The sequence below is a fragment of the Mytilus californianus genome, unplaced genomic scaffold (assembly GCF_021869535.1).
Source record: "Mytilus californianus isolate M0D057914Y unplaced genomic scaffold, xbMytCali1.0.p SCAF_4, whole genome shotgun sequence".
NCBI classification, from domain to species: domain Eukaryota; kingdom Metazoa; phylum Mollusca; class Bivalvia; order Mytilida; family Mytilidae; genus Mytilus; species Mytilus californianus.
Genome location: NW_026262690.1, coordinates 102,179,903 through 102,206,310, shown reverse-complemented (window position 1 = coordinate 102,206,310; position 26,408 = coordinate 102,179,903). Strand labels below are relative to the sequence as shown.

The window sequence follows — 26,408 nt, the reverse complement described above, 5'->3', positions numbered from 1 at the left end:
GAAGGAAATTAAGAGGGGCCTTGGAAATTTTTGGGAATGGAAAGGGGGGTTGTCCAATTTTTCAATACTTTAGATGGGGGATATCGAAATGTTTTTACAAGATTTGAGCAATTCTGTATTTCAAACATGCAAAAATTAAAGCTCATTTGATGAATACACTAAATCTGTATAGTATTATTCAGAAGTGTCTATCACTTGATTCAGATGTCATATCTATATCTCTTGTGTCATTATGTTTGGCTTTAAACTTTATTTCGATGTTTGTTTCATGTGAGTCATGACCGTATTCTGTTTGTTTGTTTGTTTGTTTGTTTGACATGAAGAACAATATCAGGGACTGATGGTTTGATGTCTTAGTTTTAGCAGCTTTTCTGAATTCCTTTCCATATGATAAAAGCACTGATAATACTTATAGCTGTCTCCTAACATGATTGATCGTAGAACTCATGATTGAGCATACAATGCAAATATTTAAGATAATGTATTGGAATCAAGCGTCGCATTTTTAACATGTCTTTACGGGAATAATTTTCCTTTATGACCTGGAGATGCGAACTTCGGCAACCCAAACCCACCTCTCCAACATGTCTTTACGGGAATACATTTTCTTTATGACCTGAGATGCGAACTCGGGCTACCCACACCCACCTCTCCCCCCTCCCAACAATAAAAACATTTTTTTTTTTTTGCACGAAAGACGTCAATTTTTTTTTGTTGAGTATGAACGTGTTAGTCCAGGAAAGTACTTTTATCTGAATTTAATTTACTAACTTCTTTAATAAATAATATGAACAATGTGCTGAAATTGAATGAAAGTGTGGTACATGTCAATGAGACAATCATACTAACTGGATATATGAAGAAGAACAGATATGGGGCAATGGCACGAAGACATCATCAAATCATCCAAATGCAATGCACAATAAGACATCCAGAACTTACCACATGGTCTTCAACGGAGCTGGAACTACCCACCACATGGCAGTCAGCTCAGCTCTGGATGGCCCAAAACACAATAAGAGCAATCAAAACCAAGGCACATCAATAGCAAACATAATTTTACTCTAATATAAATTTGATCTAAAGGACTGGTCATTTTCTTACATTTTCAAGACCCCCTTCTAAAGACAAGAAAACTATTGATAAAAAGAATATTGCATCAGTAGTGATATCTAGAGCTTCAAGTTGGGGAAGTTGTTTGTGATTTCAGGCAACATCATTTTGATATACCTGTTACTGTATATATCCTCATCGTTACTTTATATAGACAGCTCGTCAACCTAATCTATCAATGACAACAGAAAAATGATGACCAAAGCTCTCCTGGCCTTTCAAATAGTCAGACGAGAAACAAGATATAAACTGACTTGGCTTGGTATATACATGTACATGTATCAAATAAGGTAAACACGTATAAATTCGAGCTAAATCGTATTTTAAAACAACATAAAAATACAAGTGTAAAAATTATTTTTGCTAATTAATTCAAAGACGCTGGACCATGAACTAGTGGGCAGGGGCTCGAAATGGTTGACAAACTGGTATGTACTGATATATAGTAATGCAATTTCATACAAAATATCATTGATCTATCACAAGTAGTTCCTATCAATCTAACTTAAGCAGAAAACTCAACATTTGAAATTGCTTATTAATTCAAAGTCACTGGACCATGGCCTAGGGGGCAGGGCATCAAAATAGTCGTCAAACTGATATGTACTGATGGTAATGAAACTTCATACAAAATATCATTGATCTATCAAAAGTAGCCTGTTCCTATCCGGCTAACTAACTTAAGCAGAAAATTTATTAATTGTTGACGCCAACTTGTGACTTTTGTCGCAGGCGAGACAAAAATAATTGTTTGTGATTGGCCATGGCCATGGCCTAGGTCGCTCACCTGGGATCTTTGTCATTTTTAACATTGAAGACAATAATATAATTCATTACCACTTTTTTGTTGATTTTGTATTGCCAAGGATTTGTATATGGAGCCTATACAAATCCTTGGTAATGCTGATAATTAATGCAGCGTGCTTAGTGAGGAATCAGCCTATACCAATTTTAAAGTCTACTTCGACTCTGCTGGGCTTCAAACACCGAGAACCTCCTTCACCGAGACGAACACACTACCACAGGACCACCGAGGCTGTTTAAGAGAGGCTTGGATATTCCATAATGCATATCAATAGAATGTCTTAGTGATTCATTTTGTATTCTCCTTGCAATTAGTAGAAATGTTTTTACAGACAATTTTTTCTACTGGAAGTTGACCATGAAGTATTAGATAACTGCAAAAAATACAGCATTTTAAGACTGATATAAAACCCATATAATGAGAAACATCTATTAAGTATAAGTGTTTTAATCACTGCAAGGATTCTGTTAAAATTGATGAAAAGCTGCAACCCTATCTAGTCACTGAGAAGTGCTACAATGTTTCTATATAAGCAGCACATAATCAGTAACAAGAAAGGCTGTTAACTTGTAAATTTTAAGACAACAGTAATTTCAGAAGTTAGAAAATAGAAACTACACGAGAGAAAAGAGAACACTTCACTTCCATTCGACCAGTACAACAACCTCTTACAACGAAATTGACATTTTCTGGCTCTTTCAATCCCTCTCAAACTTACTTCTTTACATACCACTCTCAACATTACCCTCATCTTCTCAATTCTTCCTTTTTCTCCCTATAGAACACACAGCTTTACATACTTTAGCCACCTATATTAGCCTACTCTTGTGTTAGATACTCCTATGTAAAGTTTGTTAGTTGATGAAAAGGTTTTTAATCATGAAGTACCGGGCATGGAAGAATACAAATTTCAACATTGAAAAGAATATGGAAATTTTTTTGAGCCAATTTTGAAGTTGTAGTTTTTATTTTCAATATTAAATGGTTATCATATCATTTCTTGAAATGTAAGGTAACAGCCAAAGTAACAATAAGCCAAAATATGTGATGGAAATTTTATAAAAAGAAATTATCCTTGGATAACCATTATGCAGCCAAAATGTGTATTTAACTGAAATTTAAAAATAGAAAAAGGTAAAAGTCCAAAAGTAAAAATTGCCAAAAGTTTTTAAAATGCCAAATGGTACAAAAGTACCTATCTGCTTGTACTAGCCAGCTGGCCTGTGGGTTATCTGGACTTTAAGGTGCTAGTTCACCAAGACAAATGTCCGCAGTTAGACACCTGCCTCTTCCTTTCGGAGTACCAGTTTTGAAGTCTCTGATTTGACATTGGATAAAAACCGTAAAATGTGCCAAATAAAATTTGGATAAAACAGTAAAATTTTCCATTTAAAATTTAGATAAACACATTCAAATTTCCCATTTAAAATTTAGATAAAAACAGTAAAACATCCCCTATTAGAATTTGGATAAAACAGTAAAATTTCCCATTTAAAATTTAGATAAAAACAGTAAAACATCCCCTATTAGAATTTGGATAAAACAGTAAAATTTCCCATTTAAGATTTAGATAAAAACATTCAAATTTGGATAAAAACATCCCCATTCTGAATTTTGATAAAAAAAAACAGTAAAACATCCCCAATTAAAAAATTTGGATAAGACATTAATACACCCCCAATTAAAATTTGGATAAAAACAGTAAAACATCCCCAATTAAAATTTGGATAAAAACAGTAAAACATCCCCAATTAAAATTTGATAAAAACAAATAAAATACAATCATTTTAAAACATAATAAAAATAACCCATTTAAAATTTGGATAAAAACAGTAAAATTTTGATAAAAACAGTAAAACATCCCCAATTGAAATTTGGATAAAAACAGTAAAATATCCCCAATTAAAATTTGATGAAATCAAATAAAATACCCTTTCCCAGTTAAAAACATATTTTACATATGCTAAACTGAGCCACCTCACTCAGTTTGTAACAGTTATAGCGGATACTTGGTACGTATGGTAGATAAAATATCCCCATCCCCAAAAGTTTTTGACCGAGCCACCTTGTCCAGTTTGTACCAGTAATAATGGATACTTGGTACGTGTGGAAGGGGACGTTACTATACCTAAAAGGGAGGTATAGCATCTGTGAACCCTAAGCACAGAGAGCGGCTTTAACTTCCCATACGTGTATACAAGTATTATGCTTATTGATAAGTAACATTATCATGTTTTCCATGTCAGTCACTGAAAATAACATAAACACCTGTGGTAAGAAGTGAATTATTTTTTTCTATAAAAGATTTACCAAGTAGTCTAGGTTTGCTTTTCTTAAAAGGTTTTCATAAGGATTAAATAAGATGTGGCCTTTGGGTAAACACAGTGTGACAGTAACTCAACAATAGAGTAAAACCAGAAAGATATTAAAATGTCAAAATACAGTCTTTAACAATAAATGATTATAACTAATAGTACCTAATAGTATTTGAATATTTAATGGTGATCTTTCTTTTGTATTGAAATCCATGATATGCTATAATTTATTCATTATCTGTGATCTTTGGCCTTTAGAGATAGTTGTCTCATTGGCAGTCCTGCCACATCTCCTATATGGCTGAGAGTTAACTGTAGTTTTCTGTGTTGATAACCAATTGAGTTACACTTTCAGGCAAACAAATAGACTAGCAAACGGCACCTTGTGTGGAATTTTTCGAATCACATCTATCAAGAATTAGTATATTGGAAATAATTCTGCAATAAGTGTCATGAAAAAAAGAAAGAAATTTGTCTATCTTTTATGTTGTTTTTATCAATTCAAGGTAGAAAACATATTTTTATAATTTATTTAGTGAGCCCACATTCTTTATTTCAACCACAGAATTTACTGTCTTAAACAAATTCTCCTGAAATCTGAAGAAGACAGTTCTAGTCCTTAAATGCATACAAATATTTGTCAAATCCAATTCTTTGCCTTGTAAATCTTCATATGAAAAATGTCACATTAAGTCATACAAATGCTAATCAGATTACATCCGCATAGTCTTTAAAATAAATCATTAAATATTGATTATTGTCTCATGACTGTTAAGGCTTCACTTCTAATATACTAACAATTAACTTTATCCAAAGATGAAGTCTTGACAACTGTGATTCCTCTTTAAACAAAAAAGCTTAACACTGAATGTTCTGTTATTACAGTCTATTAAATTTCAAATTCAAAGTAATAAACTATGTCGTCTTGTACATAACAATCGTCCGTATTTATTAAAGCGCACACTTGAGCAAGCGTCTCCGTGAAGGGTAATAGAGTATTGGTCATGGGATAGAGTAAATTGTCTCCCTCGTATTAACCAATCAAAATCTGGCATTTTGACATGAAGTATGATCAAATTTAATATCGCATATAAATAATAAGATATTTTATATCTTTTTATTTAAGATATTTTTTAATAAATACTTTGAGATTTCTGATAAAATTTATGAGATATTTTGTATACTTTATGAGATATCTTGTATAATTCATAAGATATCTTTAAAAGTATATAAGATATATTATTTACTTTATAATATATCTTTAAAAGTATATAAAATATATTATTTACTTTATAAAACTTTTTTTTCAAGTAGTCACTGACCATGAAAATGAGGTCAAGGACAATGGACATATGACAGACGGAAACTTCGTAACATAAGGCATCTATATCATGTATATACAAAGTATGAAGCATCCAGGTCTTCTAGCTTCTAAAATATAAAGCTTTTAAGAAGTTAGCTAACGCCGCTGGATCACTATCCCTATGTCGAGCTTTCTGCGACTGAAGTGAAGTCGCAGACCGACAAAATTATACTTATGATACTGTCATGTTATAAATTTAAGTACAGATTGAAAACAGATTGTAAAGGGTTCAGTAGAATCAGTGTCCCACCCACAAACTACTGTTGTCAGTGCAAAAGTTTAATTTTGACTGACAAAAACTTGAGTAAAATATAGTAAATAAATAAGAAAAGTCTAAACTTTGCTCTAGGTATTCTCTCTTGATTATGAAGAAGCTATTGTCAGAAGGAGTAGGCCGGGTAAGACCCCTTTTTGGCCCCAAAATAAAGCATTTTTACCAAAATGTTAAAATGTAAACTTTTAGCTATTTATTGGAAAGTAGAATACATCTGTTCCATAAATAAGGGCTGTTTTTGACAATACAATACACATGCAGCAGGTAATGGCATCATAAATTCATGCAATATTACTGAAATCTTCACAATTTTAGCATTCGTGCTAATTTTAAGACGTTTTTTGTCTAAAATGGAAGTGGCCGCATTTGTGTTCAGTCTTATTATTTAATATGTGTTGTATTTGATGATAATACATAACACATATAAAGGTTGAGACTGAACATGAATGCGGCCACTTCCATTTTATAAAAAAAACATCTGAAAAATGTCGTTTTATGGCATATTTGATAGATTTTTCATTTTTAAGCTTGCATTTGAGCGTCTTTAATGACCAAATCATTTTAAATCTTTCACATAAACTAATTGAATCGACTGAAATAGACACTTAAGTGTTTAAAAAATGCCAAAAATCTTTCATTAGATGTACTTCGAATATTAGGCCAAAACTAGCCCTTACCGGACCTTCTCCTTTAAAAAAAATCCATGGAGGTTTTTTTCAAAGTAATTCAGACTGTACTTAAATATTGACTGCTAAAAAGCTATGCCAATATTTATGAGTGAAATAAAAAATTAAATGCAGTGGGGTCAAAATATTGACCCTAGATGCTAAATAGTATAATATTAGTACCAGGTAAAATATGGAATCAATAGAAATCAGTCCAAGGTAAAATATGAAAAATGAGCAAACAGCATATGGTCAAATTTTATGGCCATCACCAACAAGCCTATTTTTCAGTGATAGTTCCTCCCCTCTCCAACAATTTTTACAAAATTTGCAGAAGCTATTATATTTTATATCATCTTGAATATGTACGAAACATTTGCCACAGTACAGTAAACAAGCAATGGCGAGACAGCTGTATAGCTGATTATATGGTATGGGCTGGGCTCATTGTTGACATTGTTGAAAGCCATATAGTAACATATAGTTGCTTTAATCTGCATTATTTGGACTCCAGTGGATAATTGTCTCATTTGAAATCATACCACATTAATTTATGACAATTGATTAAAATCAACCAGTCGTCTCCTACCTTTAAACTTTGTCTAACTCTTCTCTGATGTATGACCTCTCCTTTATACCAATTTCAAAATTCATAATTGCTTCTTCTTGTGTCATGCATTGGCTATCTTCATATTTCCTTTCTATGCATTTAACTCTGAAGATTCTTCATTTGATTTAGTCGCTAATAAAAATCATTTCCTGCAAAACATAAAAACATGAATTAGGATTAATAAATAGGCATAATTTTTGAAACTATCTATATAAAACTATGTAGTTTTGGTAGTATAATGATAAAAATAAACACCTCACCCTGAGGTCAATAATTTTTATATTGACACTGCACTACAAATACAAATAATCAGTACAAAGAAAGATAATTCTGTTCATTTAAGCTGACAATATCAAAAATAGCAACATAACACAATAAGCTTGCTAAAAATATAATATAGCTGATCTTAAGAACATGTTAAGCACAAAACACACATATAATCAAAATAACAAAACTTACCATGTATGATGTACAAAAGGTCCTGTATACACAAAACTCGGGAACTAATATGGTACTATATCATTTACAAATAGGGAAGTTGAAATCATCCCTTCGTAAATTTTACGGACGCCATCACGAGTTGGTTGACCGTTATGGAATAACCGTTTCACAGATGATATCGAATATGTTCCTTATGTCGTAACTACAATACCCTCCCTTTTCACGAATGTGACTTACCGAATTAGACTATTTACCGGATTTGTAATAACATAAGCAACACGACGGGTGCCACATGTGGAGCAGGATCTGCTTACCCCTTCCGGAGCACCTGAGATCACCCCGTTTTTGGTGGGGTTCGTGTTGCTTAGTCTTTGGTTTTCTATGTTGTGTCATCTGTACTATTATTTGTCTGTTTGTCTTTATATTTTTGGCCATGGCGTTGTCAGTTTGTTTTCGATCTACGAGTTTGACTGTCCCTCTGGTATCTTTCGTCCCTCTTTTACAATATTGGAACAATATGGTTTAGTATCTGTAATAAAAACAATCATAACTGTTGTTGTTAATAGTTTGTGTATATACAAAAATATGTCTTATTACATAAAAATTATTATTTTTGATACCAAAACTATTTTATCTATTCACTTTTACATTAATACTATTGCTTCTTTCCATTTATACATAGTACTTAGATATCATATAATTTGGCTTAAATACTTACAAAATGATTATTTTATGTGATTTAACCAACATTTTATATATTCTTTTATTCTGAAATCATTCAGTTTGACCATTCATACTAAATCATCTATACAACTTACATTCATATCAGTACATTAGTAGGAATGTGAGATGTTAAATAAGAGAAAACTGACCTTATTTGATGAAATCTAAGATGTCCTCCAAATATGAATATAAATTATATAAAGGAACAGCACAGCACCATTCAGTTCACCTGATTCAGTTCAAAATATAGACAATTCTAACCAAACAAAAGAATTTCCCTCCAAAAAGACTTATGACTTAATTAACCAATTATCATAAAGAAAGGAGAGTTTTCATAACATTAGAACATACTCACCCCTTCTCGTCCAATGAAAAGTCAGTGTTTCCCTTCTAATTTTCATAGTACATGGTTTTTCATAGCAGCCGTTGTGAAGCAAGTAGACTGCAACCAAACAACAATAGTAATAAACTGTTATCACAGAGATATGTCTCGCTTTTTTGTAATTTTGATTATGCAAATGTTGAAATTAAAATGGCAATACTTAACAAGTTAGGCTAATATTCAAAGTCAATGAACCATGACTGAGGTACATGGCTAAACCATCTCCATGTAAATGAGATGCGTCAATGCTAATACAACTGCATACCAAATATCATTGACTTATTATAAGTTGTTCCCTTTAAACAAACCTAAACACAAACATTAACTTGTAAACTATGTAAAAGTTTCAAAGTCAATGCAATGAACAATGAAGAGGGGGTGGAGCTATATAATCTCCATGGAAACGATACAAGCAAATGCAAATAAATTTGCATACCAAATATCATTGACTTAACATTAGCAGTTCATCTTAAACTGATCTTATCACAAACTAGTACATGTAAACTAAGCAAAAGTTTCAAAGTCAATAGGCCATTACTGAGGGGATGGGGCCAAATATTCTCCATTGAAATGAGATGTGCTAATGCTTATACAGCTGATACCAATTAACATTGGCCTACCACTAATGGTTCCCCTTGAACTGACATAATCACAAACTAATACATGTTAACTTAGCAAAATTTTCAAAGTCAATAGACCATGACTGAAGGGGCAGGGCCAAATAATCTCCATGTTTTGCTGTCTTATGGTAATTTGTGGCAACGCTTAATTATGGCAAACTGCAATATTAAATAACGATTGAGTATTAAAAGAAGTATTCGAGAAAAAAAAATGAATTAAATCGTGTATAAAACGGCACATTTTAGCGTATTTTCAGACTTCGTCGGTGTGGAACTTGACTGAACAAAATGGCGTCAATGTAAACTATAAACATGGGATTTTGAAAAATCATAGAAAATTCGTTTTTATCACCATTTTCATAACACCAACACCAGGTTATAGAAAAATAATAAGCTTTTGAATTGTATTCCATTGCTATATCTATTTGAAGTAATTATCTAACCCTTACCAGAATATAGCGTGTTGGTGTATTTTTTGACGCACTACTTAAAATTTTCAACATGTTTCGAAATAAAATCATTTCAATGTACCAATAATATTTAGCATTCGTAATTTAGACCGAATTGTAGGAAAATATTCCTTCTTTAAAATAACATCTCATTTGGTCATTTTGTTTGTTTTCTACTTTTCAACATTTAAAAAAAATCGTATTACACTGCCAGATTGAAAGACACGCTTTGACAGAATAATGAAATTCATAACTGAAATTTTGGAAAATCGCAGAAAATTCAGAAATTTTACCAGAAACATAGAAAAGCGTTAAAGTTCTAGAATGAGGTTTTAGCTTCATAATGATATCAACTATTTTGTTTTGCCTTTCATGGTTGTCGAGCTTTTAGAAAAAAATCAAAACACTATTTTTTTGTATTGTAATCCGGATGAAACTCTCGCAAATTTCAAGACCGAGGTCTAGTTTTATAAGACATTTCATAATAATTTTTTGCAAAGGTATGTTCGGAAAGGCATTAAAATGATACCTATAAGGACTTAACTTTTACATGGAATAGTAGTTTATACTTGATTTGGGTTTCTCTCTCCTTTATATCTTTTCAAGCAAGATGACCCTGTGAATTTAGAATACCGATATTTATGACAGGAAATGGAACTCCGTCATGATTCTTTATCTTATTTATCATGCATACTTCCGACCGAATCAGACATGGATTATCGCTCCGAGGGAGTCCCGATTGATCTCGAGCCGTGTTTCCATTCCTTTTAAATATACAATTCCTTGTTTACATGTTGTAATGTACTATTATAGTATTTATTTATGTATGTCTCTGTCCTGAGTGTTCTTGCGTTTAAGTGTAATGTAATCCTGTCACGTAATGTTGTGTTTATGTTGTTCCGTTGTTTTCCTCAGTTTCGGTTTGTGACCCGGATTTGTTTCAGTTAACTATTGAATAGCGGTATACTACTGTTGCCTTTATTTTACAGTTCATTTAGTTATTTTCGGAGTCGACATAATGTGTTTCGTAAAACAAAGTAATAATTACCATGCAAAAATGCTTCTACTATAATTTTAACTTGTGAGTAAAATTCATTTTATTTCATTAATCACGTTACAATGATTACCAAATTATTATCTAAGTTAAAATTTCATTTTTAGAAACTCTTAATCTATGACACCTTCAAGGGTTATGCCTTACGGAATTACTGTTCAAAGTTCGTCGTATTAATTACCCATACGCGTATGGTCGGACTATATGAGTATATACGCATATGGTCATGACCATACGCGTATGTGGTTCAAATACTGATATGGTCCGGAACATATATACCAGCAGTGAGAGATAAAACCAGGATTATTGTAAGATGTATCAAGGAATTGTATATTTAAATATGCAATTCCTTGTTAGAACTGAGGACAGAAGCAACATAATCTTTCGTGTTTATATATATATTTCTTGACTGCATTTACGATTCATGTACACTTTATATTGCATTTATAATTAACTTATTCGTCCTTTTGGTCGTTATGGATACTCATGATTCATTGGCAATCATGCAATATCTATTTTCTTTCTAATGCTCTAATATGCCAATTCTGACAGATGTATAAAAAGTGAAACAACACCAACTGACCTGTCCTTATACGTTTTGTACTATACACACAAAACATCTTGCAGATTAATAATTGCTTTTAAAAGTTTTAAATATCTTAACTTAAAATGCAAAAAAAAAAACAAAAAAAAAACAGGGAAGGCAAAAACTTGGTGTCAAAACAACATGTAATTATAAAATGAATACTAGTATACTAAGTAAATAAGTCTGTTATCGAAGTGATGCGTTGAATGGAAAGACAGAGTTTTTATTAGTCTGTGGATTAAATTTAATTTCATTTTAGTATATCCATTTCAGAATAAGAATAAATAGGAAGTCTGGTACTCGTCTTGGAAATGGGAAAATTATTAAAGAAAGACAAAAAGTAGCAGAAAAGAATTCAACAGAAGACAAGGAATATCAACTGTGTGTACCGGCACCTGTTTTATATTCAAGTGATGATATATATAAATATAATATGAGTCGGAGAAAGCCAGGGCTTGCGGTTTTCATCATTAATTCTAGGTTTGAACATCAACCGTATAGACCATTTGCAAGAACAGACTGTCGTTATATGGTAAAACTCTTTAAACATTTAGGCTTTGAAATACATCTTCTAGAAGACCTGAAAGGACAGGAATTGTGGAGAGAGCTAATAGGTAGGTAAAATTGAAATTAAATCAATTTTTAAGTAAAACTATAACAGCAAAGTTAAAATGATACATGAAAAAGAAAATGCCTGTACATGTCTCTCGGTGGGTTAGGCCTATGATTTGTTTTATACTTACTATGTAATAAATTAGTAACACTTGAAATAAACTATATGAAAAAAGTCTTACAAATACTAGGCTTATGATTTCAGTGTAATTCAAGGTAGATTTACGGGATTGCCAGTTTCAGTGGGATAGACAACCGCAAAATCGAAATATAACGGAGGTTCGCGACCGGTGACATTTCTCAAAAATGCGAGTTAAGTACCTTGTATTATAACAAGGTATATAGGAATATTTTTTTCAGAGACAAGTGCCTGTGTGTACGGTCATTCTCTTTATACTGATACTCCGCTATTCCAAATAAAATATTTTGGGTAAAAACCATCAATTTTGAAGCAGACAACGTAAACATTCCGCGAACCTGTTTTATTTATTGGCATCATAAATAAACTCTACGGAAACGCATTGTCAACGTTATAAACAAGGCGATATATATACGGTCAGTGACTGTATATATTACAATAAAATATACGGTCAATGCAGTTTGACTCCTCAAATAGCACAGTTGTAGTGTAAATATGTAGGACTCTGAACCGCGATGGACACGCTGAAGTGCGTTTTTGAACACGCTAAAGTGCAATGGTGGCATTGTGACACTATCTTGTTGATAGCCACGCCGAGAGTGCCTTAGTGGTAACGATGAAGTGCGATGCACTACTTAAACTATATTTTCAATGTTTTTCATTTTCACATGTCGATGAAGAAGTCAATTTGTTTGTAATAAGCTGCTTTTCATATTCGTTCAGAAAGAAACAGTTTAAGCAACAAACATATTCGACTGTTGTGAATGAGAGCAAGGAATAAGATGGATCACCGTAAACGGTTATTATGGAGTGTTTGGTATTTATATACTAACTAATAAAAAATCAAACTATCAAAATAATTGCGCATCTGTACACTTTAAACTATCCATCACGCGTCATATAGACCATCGCACATCAACAAAAGGACAATCACACTTCGGCGCAAACCATCGCACTACAGCGTCCCCATCGCACCTACAAATATAAATATACACACTTTGCATACAAGCGGATACGCACGCTTTATGAACTTAAATTTTAATTGTAATATTAGTTCAGGTGAATTGAAAGTTCAAGCAAAGTGGAGACTATAGTGAAAGGATATAAATATGAATTTTCTAAGAGGGAAAGGATTTACTAGTATTTCAAAATGGCATTGTGTTCTGGTATATGTGTCACGTCACCTTTAAGGTTTTTCATTTTAGCAATACAGAGATCGATAACCACTGAATATGACTGTTTCGTTTGTGTTATCAGTTCTCATGGTGCAGAACTACCATTGTCGAGATTGTTGGATTCACAGAGAAAACTTCGTGAGCATGTTATATATACAATGAATGGAACCATTCCTACAGACGAAATTCTGAAAATTTTCAATAATGAAGGTTGTAAAAATCTTCAAGGAAAACCACGAATTTTCTTTATACAGGTAGATATTAACTGTAGTTTCTTCCGTGATCTCAAAGAAACGCAATATTTATGGCATTATTTTTGGTCACTAAAGCTATAGTACAAAAAACATTTTACAAATATACAACATACCACAAAGGTCATAATCTCATTGTATTATACAGCTTGATTTAATTTTGAAAGCCTCATCTGTGGTCTCGTTTCTCGATTAGAGTTCGAGAGTTCGTGGGTTCAATTCCATACTGGGTCTGTCAAAGTCTTCAAAAGTGGTATTTGCTGCTTCCCCTCCATTCAACTGGTTGGCTCGGAGTCAGAATGAGAGTCTGATAAGGGTAAGTAGGTAAAAGTGTTAGCTTCCTATAGACTGTTACATTGTGGGCTAGCATGCTTAAATCCGGCTCAGTGTGGCGGTCTGTTACAAAGTAAGATACCTTCATATCATGTAATTGTCCTGCAACTACTTGTACAGTTTGCCGCTGGACGTTTAGAAAACATTAATAAATAACCGTTTTCAGTCGATAAACTATGTACCTGCACTTGAACAAAGTTTCAAACACCAACAGACAAGGCTTACATCGGTTCTCAAACTTTTGTTTACATAGTGGAATATAGTGACGATTATTTATTAAACGCGCGAAGTGTGCACTGAAATCTGATTTATATCGGCGATTTTGTCGTATCAAGATATTACAACCACTGGGTCGTTGCCACTGTTGGTGGACGTTTCATCTACGAATGTCTCACAAACTTGCAGCACTTTTGTACAGACATTATATATCGTTGATAAGTTAATTTTCTGTAAATTTACTGTTTATAAAATGTTGATTTAATCGAAACATTAAGGTTTTTTTGTACCCATGAATTCTTTAGCCATATTTTCGGTTTTTAATTCGTATTTGATTTCGCCTACATATTGTTTTGATTCGAGTGTCGCTGATGAGTCTTGTGTAAAAAAAAAACAGCCGTTTGGCGTTCAAATTATAAGCCTGATATCTTTGATACGGTTTTCAATTATAACCAATCATTGTTTGGAATGTACCAATGGCAAACTTATAATTTTCTTAATTTACATGACCATTTTTATGGGCTTTGATTATTCATTCTTCAGTTTCATGATTTTGGCTTTTGGTCGTTCCTGATGCGAGTGGGTCCGGAGGTATACGATTCGGAAGCATGGGGTTTGTAAAGTGTTGTTTTATTAAGTATACATTTTGTGTCAGGTAAATCCAGAAAAGCGCTTCGGACGCATGAAATTTATAAAGTGTTGTTTTCGTTTTGTATTGAAATTTTACTTAAATGTACTTTTACAAATTGTGACTTGGATGGAGAGTTGTCTCATTGGCACTCATACCACATCTTCTTATATTTATTTATCGGGAAAGTGTATATGTCATTATGTTTACTATTATGTACTATCAACTACATAAAACAAAAATTGGAGTCTTTGTCAGAATTATGTGTATGTTTATTTGATTTGTTTTAGTCAGTTGTGTTGTATGTCTGTGATGTATGTTTACACAGTTTTGGCTCAGATGTATGCGCATGTTTGTTCGAATTTTTAAAGTCAGTTGTGTTGTATGATTGTGCTGCATGTTTACACAGTTTTGGATCAGATTTATTTGTATGTTTGTTTGAACTTTTAAATCAGTTGTGTTTGTGTCTGTGATGAATGTTTACACAGTTTTAGCTGCTGGATCCAAATTACTGTCACGTTAACCAATTGTGTCTTGTTTGGTTTGCTCACCCAATTTTGTCAATATAACGGATCTATAAACAACTGCCATACAAGTGGGAGGTTTAGCAAGCTATAACACCAGGTTTAACGGAAAATTCCTGTACCAAGTCAGGAATATGACGGTTGTTTTCCATTCGTTTCTTTGATTGATTTATTAGGGCCTTTGATTTTGTGAGGTTTTATGGACTTCGCCTTTAAAATTAACCTTGGAGTTCGGTACTTTTGTTAATACTTATTTCTTAGTTCTACTGTTTTTTTTTTATTTAAAGGCTTGTAGATGTGTTATGGGAGCGGACGAAGAGTTTGATGTCGACAAAGGTGTACACATTGAAGTTACTCAAACTCGAATTCATGAAGAAGATTATCCTGTTTTCCATATAAAAAGAAGAAATGAATATAATGATGACGACACAAAAAATGAAGTAAAAAATGAACATTGTGATTTTGTATTAGACGAGAAGTTACCAACTACAAGTAAACAAGATACTAGAGGAAGACCGAAAGACTATGATTCTAAAGTTAGCAGTACAAGGTTCCATTCCGCAGAACCAGCTTCATTTTGTTTTATACCATGCCATGAAGACTTTCTTGTTATGTTTTCTAGTGCATCAGGCAAGTACGACAAAAGAACTATCATATCGATTAGTAAACTGTTACAGGATTTCTTGTCAACTAGACATTTGAATTTCTTCTTCATTTTTTATTTTTTTTTAAATATGTTTGGTCTCGACTGATTTCTTTTTTGTGATATTTTACGCTAAGGTTACTGAAGCGTCTATGGATCAAGTTCAGGTGGAATGTCTGCGAAACACACATTAAAGTACTGTAGGGTAAACTATTTTGCACTATAACGATAATTGCAAGTAAAACACAGTTTGTAGGTAAATTTCAAATGCATGGGTATAATATTTTTAGATTTGTAACTGACTTTTTAACATTATGCCTACTATGTTCCGCCACCTACATGTATTTTCATTAATCATACATTCTCTTGTTTTGCAGAACGAACAGCTTGGTCTGACAATGGTAAAGGAGGTTGGTTATTGTACTGTCTCTATAAGGTTTTTAAGGGTCTTTTAAACTCAGAGTTTAAAACTGATCTATTACATATCTTGGTAGGAGTTTGTGATAAGATGGCGCGAGAACTGGCAGCAGGGACACCATCAGATCCTATTCGAAATAGAACAAAATCAGCAGCAGCAATCTATCACATGTTGACAAAAGATATTTATTTACAACCGAAACATGCGACGAAACAGTCATTTTGCAGTAGACAGTTTGAGGAAAAGTAGATTGATACTCTGTACTTTAAAACAATTGAATATAAGAAATTAAATATCTAAATACCTTGTTAAATATGCAAGACACATGGCTCTATTCCTGTGCGTTTGTTCAAGGCCGAAGGATGGAAATAAAAAAGAGGCATATGTAATATCAAATGTACTAAACCCAAAGGGTAGTTTAAAAAAAATAATTCTGGCATAAACGGATAATCTTTTTACGATTTAACAAATGGAAAATTACTGACATATTCTCAATTCAGTGAAATAACATTTAAACGACAAAGTGGTGAAAGGTTTTATGACGCCAATATGACAGTCTTAGTCAGGAACCTGATGTTCAGTGGTTGTCGTTTGTTGATGTGGTTCGTAAGTGTTTCTCGTTTTTTATATAGATTAGGCCGTTGGTTTTCCTGTTTGAATGGTTTTACACTAGTCATTTTTGGGACCCTTTATAGCTTGGCTCCGTGTTGAAGGCCGTACTTTGACCAATAATGGTTTACTTTTACAAATTGTGACTTGGATGGAGAGTGGTCTCTTTGGCACTCATTACCACATCTTCTTATATCTATTTATAAAAAGTCCCATGAGGTGAGGCATTAAAACAAAACACATCTTAAAAGCTACCAAGAGTTTATAAAAGTCATCGTTTGACGACATACAATTAAAGCAACACCTTGGCCAAAAAGAAAAAAAAACAAGAGTGCTCACGCTGAAATGTCTCGCCTGCTTTACTGACCATTGATTTTATGTTGAAAGTCTTAAAGATAAAGTTTTTACTAAAAGCATTACAGAAACTTAACATTTTTTAAAGATCTATGACAATAAAGATCATAAAGGTCAGATAAATCGTGTCAGACAGACATATACACCTTACAATTTCACAAAATATAAATGAACTATTGCATATGCTAATTGAAAAACAGACCAAAACACAAAAACTTAACATTGACCCATGAACCATGAAAATGAAGTCAAGGTCAGATGATACCTGCAAGACAGACATGTGGACCTTACAATTATTCCTTACACCAAATATAGCTGATCTATTGCTATTAGTATTTGAAAAAAAGACCAAAACACAAAAACTTAACATTGACCATCGAACCATAAAGATGAGGTCACGATCGGATGATACCTGCCAGACAGACATGTACATCTTACAATCATCCCATACACCTAATATAGTTGATCTATTGCTTAAAGTACTTGTAAACAGACAAAAACACAAAAAACTTAAAATTGAGTAATGAACCATGAAAATAAGGTCAAGGTCAGATGATACCTGCCAGACAGACATGTACAATTTACAATCAATCCATGCATCAAATATAGTTGACCTATTGCTTATAGAACTTGAAAAACAGACCAAAACACAAAAAATTAAAATTGACCAATGAACCATGAAAATGAGGTCAAGGTCAGATGATACCTGCCAGACAGACATTTACATCTTACAATCATTCCATATATCAAAATATAGTTGACCTACTGCTTATAGTATTGGAGAAACGGACCTAATCACGTAACTTTAACCTTGATCACTGATCCATGAAATGAGATCGATGTCAGGTGAACTCTGTCTGACGGACATGTAAGCGTTGCAAGGAACCCATATACTAAATATAGTTATCCTATTACGCATAATAAGTGAGAAATTCACATGACAAAATAACTCAAATTTTTTTTTCAAGCAGTCGCTGAACCATGAAAATGAGGTCAAGGACTATGCACATATGTTTGACGGAAACTTCGTAACATAAGGTATCCGCATACAAGATATGAAGCATCCAGGTCTTCTATCTTCTGAAATGTAAAGTTTTATACAAATAGTTTAGCGCAACCAAAGACGGTATCTTTGGTGGATTTACAACTGCTGGACGTTTCGTACCAGATGGTATCGCCAACCCTATTTAGTGTGCACTTTAGGGCTGGCATAAAATATCGTTGATTTTCAGTTTTACTGTTCATGGAAAGTCAAATCATTCGAAACACAAAGGTTTGTTTCTACACCAAGGCATATATGACCGTAGCCAGATTTGGCACAACTTTATGAAATATTTTGTTTTAAATGCTCATCATCTTTACTGAAATATTGATTTGACAAGATTGATCAACATGAACCCTACCAAAAATTAAGGTTAAATTCATGTGTTTCTGTAAGGAAAGCAAATCCTGATCTACCCGTTATGTTTACTCATTACAAGTTAACACCCGGTAGTAGCTCACTTTTGGTAACAAATCATAAAGTAGGAAAAGTTGACGCGATCGAAACAGGCGTAAACGAAACTCATGTGTGGTCAAATGTGACACTGATGAAGACATACACTCAATTAGTCGTATAGTTAAATTTTCAGGCTATCCTCGCTGTCCATTTCTAGGCAAAAGATAAGATACGAACCGACTCAGTTATGGCAGTGGTGATTTTGGTATCAAGGTCAATGGTATAGATGCCATCAACGTAGTTGCCAAATTTTGCTTAAAGTAAAAACGGCCCAAATGTGGCATCACTAACCTAAAATATACAACCAATCAAAAATCACTCTTTCAAATTGTAATTTACGTACTTGACAGAATTAATTATTTATAGTTTATTGATAATATATAGATGTGACTGCAGTAATATCTAGACGTTACATCGTATCCAATCAAGATTACTATGTATGATCGTATCAGAAAGATGCTAGACCTATCTCCGGTGTATTTGATCCAGACAGAGTAAAAATCAGAAAATTAAAACCTACTGGAATTTTAATTTAAAGGAGTACATACCATACACTTATTTCAAACATTTTCCAAACAGCTTTACAGATTTCCATTAAATCAAAATGCTATTTAGAGCTACATATTGATCCATTGAAGACATTTTGATATAAACGTTATTTTGTTGACTTTGGTTAGGCATTCTTTACGTGCCTGTCCAAAGTCAGGAGCCTTAATTGTGATTCACTTATTGTCATTAGTTGCTGGCTACCTTATTTGTTTTTCGTTTGTTGCTTCTAGCATGAATTAGACCGTTGGTTTTCTCTTTTAATTGTTTTACATTTTGCCAGCATGGGGCCTTCAATAGTTTATTATATACGGTATGGGATATGCTCTTTGTTACTGGCCGTGCATTGCCCTGTAGTTTTTTTGCATCCTCGTCCGTTGGAGGATAGCTGTCTTATTTGCAATCGTATCACATTTCCTAATGTTTATTATTTATATCCGAAAATCAAAATACAACGTTACTTCCAACATTTTGTTTTTGGTTTGATTAGCGGTGTGCTTCTAACTGGTATATGTTTAGAAGGTAAATACCCGGGTAGATACTCATAATTTTGTCAGAATTGCGTTTTGTTGCTATCGTCGGGCGTTTATAATTGTTTATTGTGTTACAACACTAAAAAGAAAATGGTAAAATTCTAAGAACTCACACCATAGTACATGTAGTCATTTCATTAAGACAATCTAGAAACATAAACGTACCAAGTATAAGGGCTTTCTCGCAAATAGTCTCAGAAAGCGTTTTGTTCACAATGTGTCATTGTGTACAATTTCGACCATGCTGACTTATTTGTAGATCTTATTGTGCTGGACATTTTTGCTATGATGATCGTTTCTATGAATTATGGTTTGTAATGTGTTTTGTTTACTATTTACAGTTAATATATTGCTATTAAGGATTAAAAGAAAATTGAAAAAAAAAATAATAGTCATTAAAATATCTTTAAAGACAATAGTCTTACAATTTGAACATTTGGACTTACTAGTAGATCTTATTTTGCTGATCATTTATTCTTTAAAAGTTTTTCCCCATCTACTAGTTTTTAGATAGTCATCATTCAGGGGAAATTACTCCTGTAAGGAGCCGGTTGAAAGCTTTTTCTTATCTACTATACTTTTTTTTCAGAAAAATTCACCATTCAGGGGAAATAATTCATTTTAGGAAACAATTACAATTTCGACCATGCTGACTTATTTGTAGATCTTATTGTGCTGAAAATTTTTGCTATGATGATCGTTTCTATGAATTATGGTTTGTGCAAAAATGGGCATCTTTCAAGGGCAATTACTTCTTATAAAGGTTTAATTGAAGACTTCAGCTAAAGATAATATTTTGCTTAAAATCTTTGTTATTTACATTTCTCTCAATCTTTTAATTGGTTTCTGCAAAAAATGCAAAAATGTGTAAAACAATCTTTCAAGGGCAATAATTCCTTTAAGGAACCGATTGACGATTTTAGTCATGTTGGACTTATTAGCAGACCTTATTTGATGAGCATTTTTGCTATACAATTTCTTTCTATTATGGTTTCTGCAAAATTGGGTTAAAAACTCTTTCCGGAGCAATAACTTTTCAATGACGATTTTGGCCATGTTTGATTTATTTGTTTATCTTATTGTTCTGGTCATTAGAACTGTTAAAATATTCTCTCCTACTATAATAGTTTTCAAGATAATAACCAAAGACTTCATAATTTGCTTTAAATTGACATTTCAGTGACAATAACTCAAATTTGTTGTCCAATTTCTCCGAAAATTGTCTAGGAGAGACCTGTATACCTAATTGTGCTGAATATTATTGCCATATAGTTTCTACGTATTGTGGACATTTATGGTTTTGGCAAAAAAAATGCTGATCATATCTATCAATGCCAGTTTTGCTCTAACTGCTTTAGTTTTTTAAGATTTTGCTAAAAATTTAAATTTCAGGTGCAATAACCCCAAAATTGGTTGTCAGATTTTTCTGAAATTCCCTAGAAGATAGAAATTGACCTGCTATTAATTTATATCCATGTCAGTTTTGTGTTTAAGATTTAAGTCAAAAACTGCATTTTATATCCATGTCAGTTTTGTGTCAATAAATATATTCAAAAATATATGGCAGTCAAAGTTGAGTTAAAAAGACAACAAACACAAAGATTTGATGAATCCTTTGAGAAAAATACGGCAGTCAAAGGTTGTGTTATAAAAACTACAAACACAAATGTTTAATAAATGTATTAAGAAATATAGGGCAGTCAAAGTTGGTAAAAAAGATAATAAAAACAAAGGTTTAATAAATCTATTGAAAAATATCAGGCAGTCAAAGGCAGTGTTAAAAAGACAACAAACACAAAGGTTTAATAAATATATTGAGAAATGTACGGCAGTCAAACGTTGTGTTGTAAAGACAATAAACACACACGTTTAATGAATATATTGAGAAATATACGGCAGTCACATGTTGTGTTGAACAGCAGAGAAGACCAAACGTTTAATAAAATTGAGAATGGAAATGGGGAATGTGTCAAAGAGACAACAACCCGACCACAGAACAGACAACAGCAGAAGGCCACCAACAGGTCTTCAATGCAGCGAGAAATTCCCGCACCCGGAGGCGTCCTTCAGCTGGCCCCTAAACAAATATATATACTAGTTCAGTGATAATGAACGCCATACTAAACTCCAAATTGTACACAAGAAACTAAAATTAAAAATAATACAAGACTAACAAAGGCTAGAGGCTCCTGACTTGGGACAGGCGCAAAAATGCGGCGGGGTTAAACATGTTTATGAGATCTCAACCCTCCCCCTATACCTCTAGCCAATGTAGAAAAGTAAACGCATAACAATACGCACATTAAAATTCAGTTCAAGAGAAGTCCGAGTCTGATGTCAGAAGATGTAACCAAAGAAAATAAACAAAATGACAATAATACATAAATAACAACAGACTACTAGCAGTTAACTGACATGCCAGCTCCAGACTTCAATTAAACTGATTGAAAGATTATGTCTTCATCATATGAATATCAGGCACAATCCTTCCCGTTAGGGGTTTAGTATCATACCATCATAACATATATGAGAAGAACATAACCCGTGTCATGCCAACAACTGAATCTTTTGAAAAATATACGGCAGTCACATGTTGTGTTGAACAGCAGAGAAGACCAAACGTTTAATGAATCTTTTGAAAAATAGACGGGAGTCAAAGGTTGTGTTGGAAAGACAATAACAAAAGTTAAATAAATCTATTAAAAAATATACAGCAGTTAAAAGTTGTGTTGAAAAGACAACAAACACAAAGATTTAATAAATCTATTGAAAAATATCAGGCAGTCAAATGCAGTGTTGAACAGACAACAATAACAAAAGTTTGATAAATCTATTAAAAAATATACGGCAGTTAAAGGTTGTGTTGAAAAGACAACAAACACAAAGATTTAATAAATCTTTCGAGAAAAATGCGGCAGTCCAAGTTTGTGTTGTAAAAACAACGAACATAACGGTTTATAAAATCTCTTGAGAAAAATACGGCAGTCAAAGGTTGTGTTGCAAAAACTTCAAACATAAAGGTTTAATAAATGTATTGTGAAATATACGGCAGTCAAAGTTCGTAAAAAAGACAACAAACACAAAGGTTTAATAAATCTATTGAAAAATATCAGACAGCCAAAGGCTGTGTTGAAAAGGCAACAAACACAAATAATGAATCAGTCTATTGAAAAATATACGCGACCAAATTTTGTGTTGACAGAACACAAACACAAAGATTTGATAAATCTTTCGAGAAAAATACGGCAGTAAAAGGTTGTGTTGTAAAAACTACAAACAGAAAGGTTTAATAAATGTATTGCGAAATATACGGCAGCCAAAGTTGGGAAAAATGACAACAAAAACAAAGGTTTAATAAATCTATTGAGAAATGTACGGCAGTCAAATGTTGTGTTGTAAAGACAATAAACACAAGCGTTTAATGAATATATTGGAAATATATGGCAGTCAAATGTTGTGTTGAACAACCAAGAAGGACAAACGTTTAATGAATCTTTTCAAAAATAGACGGGAGTCAAAGGTTGTGTTGGAAAGAAAACAATAACAAAAGTTTAATAAATCTATTAAAAAATATACGGCAGTCAAAGGCAGTGTTGAAAAGACAACAACCACAAAGGTTTAATAAATCTATTGAAAAATGTACGGCAGTCAAAGGTTGTAATGTAAAGAGAATAAAAACAAACGTATAATAAATATATTGAGAAATATACGGCATGTCAAATGTTGTGTTGAACAACCAAGAAGCACAAACGTTTAATGAATCTTTTGAAAAATACACGGCAGTCAAAGGTTGTGTTGGAAAGACAACAATAACAAAAGTTTAATAAATATACTAAAAAATATACAGCAGTCAAAGGCTGTGTAGAAAAGACAACAAACACAAAGGTTTAATAAATCTATTGAAACATATCAGGCAGTCAAAGGCTGCGTTGAAAAGACAACAAACACAAAGATTTGATAAATCTTTCGAGAAAAATACGACAGTCAAAGGATGTGTTGTAAAAACTTTAAACAGAAAGGTTTAATAAATGTATTGCGAAATATACGGCAGTCAAAGTTAGGAAAAATGACAACAAACACAACTGTTCAATAAATCTTTTGAGAAATGTACGGCAGTCAAAGTTTGTGTTGTAAAGACAACAAACACAAACGTTTAATGAATATATTGAAAAATATACGGCAGTCAAAGGTTGTGTTGGTAAGACAACAATAACAAAATTTTAAAAAAAATCTACTAAAAAATATACAGCAGTCAAAAGTTCAGTTGAAAAGACAACAAACACAAAGGTTTAATAAATCTATTGAAAAATATCAGGCAGTCAAAGGCAGTGTTGAAAAGACAACAAAAACAAAGGTTTAATAAATCTATTGAAAAATATCAGGCAGTCAAAAGCTGTGTTGAAAAGACAACAAACACAAATAATAAATAAATCTATTGGAAAATATACGGCAGTCTAAGTTTGTGCTGAAAAGACAACAAACACAAAGATTTGATAAATATTTCGAGAAAAATACGGCAGTCAAAGGCTGTGTTGTAAAAACTTAAAACAGAAAGGTTTAATAAATGTATTGCGAAATATACGGCAGTCAAAGGTTGTGTTGTAACGACAATAAACACAAACGTTTAATAAATATATTGACAAATATACGGCAGTCAAAAGTTGTGTTGAACAACAGAGAAGACCAAAACGTTTAACGAATCTTTTGAAAAATAGACGGGAGTCAAAAGTTGTGTTGGAAAGACAATAACAAAAAATTAATAAATCTATTAAAAAATATACAGCAGTTAAATCTAGTGTTGAAAAGACAACAAACACAAAGGTTTAATAAATCTATTGAAAAATACCAGTTAGTCCAATGCAGTGTTGTAAAGACAACAATAACAAAAGTTAAATAAATCTATTGAAAAAATATACGGCAGTCAAAGGTTGTGTTGAAAAGACAACAAACACAAAGATTTAATAAATCTTTCGAGAAAAATACGGCAGTCAAAGGTTGTGTTGTAAAAACTTCAAACAGAAAGGTTTAATAAATGTATTGCAAATATACGGCAGTCAAACTTCGTAAAAAAGACAACAAACACAAAGGTTTAATGAATCTATTGAAAAATATCAGACAGCCAAAGGCTGTGTTGAAAAGGCAACAAACACAAATGATGAATCAATCTATTGAAAAATATACGCGGCCAAATTTTGTGTTGAAAGAACACAAACACAAAGATTTGATATTTTTTTCGAGAAAAATACGGCAGTCAAAGGTTGTGTTGTGAAAACTACAAACAGAAATGTTTAATAAATGTATTGCGAAATATACGGCAGTCAAAGTTGGGAAAAATGACAACAAACACAAAGGTTTAATAAATCTATTGAGAAATGTACGGCAGTCAAAGGTTGTGTTGTAAAGACAATAAACACAAACGTTTAATGAATATATTGAGAAATATATGGCAGTCAAATGTTGTGTTCAACAACCAAGAAGCACAAACGTTTAATGAATCTTTTCAAAAATAGACGGGAGTCAAATGTGTGTTGGAAAAACAACAATAACAAAAGTTAAATGAATCTATTAAAAAATATACGTCAGTCAATGGTTGTGTTGATAAGACAACAAACACAAAGATTTGATAAACCTTTCGAGAAAAATGCGGCAGTCAAAAGTTGTGTTGTAAACCAACAAACATAACGGTTTAATAAATCTCTTTTGAAAAATACGGCAGTCAAAGGTTGTGTTGTAAAAACAATAAACATAAAGAATTAATAAATGTATTAAGAAATATACGGCAGCCAAAGGCTGTGTTGAAAAGACAAGAAACACAAATAATAAATAAACCTATTGGAAAATATACGGCAGTCAAATGTTGTGCTGAAAAGACAACAAACACAAAGATTTGATAAATCTTTCGAGAAAAATACGGCAGTCACAGGTTTTGTTGTAAAAACTTTACACAGAAAAATTTAATAAATGTATTAAGAAATATAGGGAAACAGAGTTGGTAAAACAGAAAATAAAAAAAAAGGTTTAATAAATCTATTGAAAAATATCAGGCAGTCAAAGGCAGTGTTGAAAAGACAACAAACACAAAAGTTTAATAAATCTATTGAGAAATGTACGGCAGTCAAATGTTGTGTTTTAAAGACAATAAACACAAACGTTTAATGAATATATTGAGAAATATTCGGCAGTCAAATGTTGTGTTGAACAACCAAGAAGCACAAACGTTTAATGAATCTTTTGAAAAATAGACGGGAGTCAAGGTTGTGTTGGAAAGACAATAACAAAAGTTTAATAAATCTATTGAAAAAAATATAAGGCAGTCAAAGGTTGTGTTATAAAGACAACAAAAAAAAAGATTCAAAAAACTTTCGAGAAAAATGCGGCAGACAAAGGTTGTGTTGTAAAAACTTCAAACAGAAAGGTTTAATAAATCTATTGCGAAATATACGGCAGTCAAAGTTGGTAAAAAAGACAACATACACAAAGGTTTCATAAATTTATTGAAAAATATCAGGCAGTCAAAGGTAGTGTTGAA

The 26,408-nt window shown here is 32.4% G+C and overlaps 1 protein-coding gene across 1 annotated transcript in view; it reads left to right on the top strand.

Annotated features, from left to right (window-relative positions):
- Nucleotides 1-16,663, top strand: part of LOC127698966 (caspase-6-like) — a 28,862-nt gene extending 12,199 nt beyond the window's left edge. The window contains exons 3-6 of the mRNA XM_052202751.1: nucleotides 11,674-12,014; nucleotides 13,357-13,580; nucleotides 15,566-15,908; nucleotides 16,299-16,663. Coding sequence (XP_052058711.1) covers nucleotides 11,674-12,014; nucleotides 13,357-13,580; nucleotides 15,566-15,908; nucleotides 16,299-16,588 — 1,198 coding nt within the window. The 3' untranslated portion in view covers nucleotides 16,589-16,663. The remainder of the gene's footprint in view (nucleotides 1-11,673; nucleotides 12,015-13,356; nucleotides 13,581-15,565; nucleotides 15,909-16,298) is intronic.
- The last annotated feature ends 9,745 nt before the right edge of the window (nucleotides 16,664-26,408 follow it).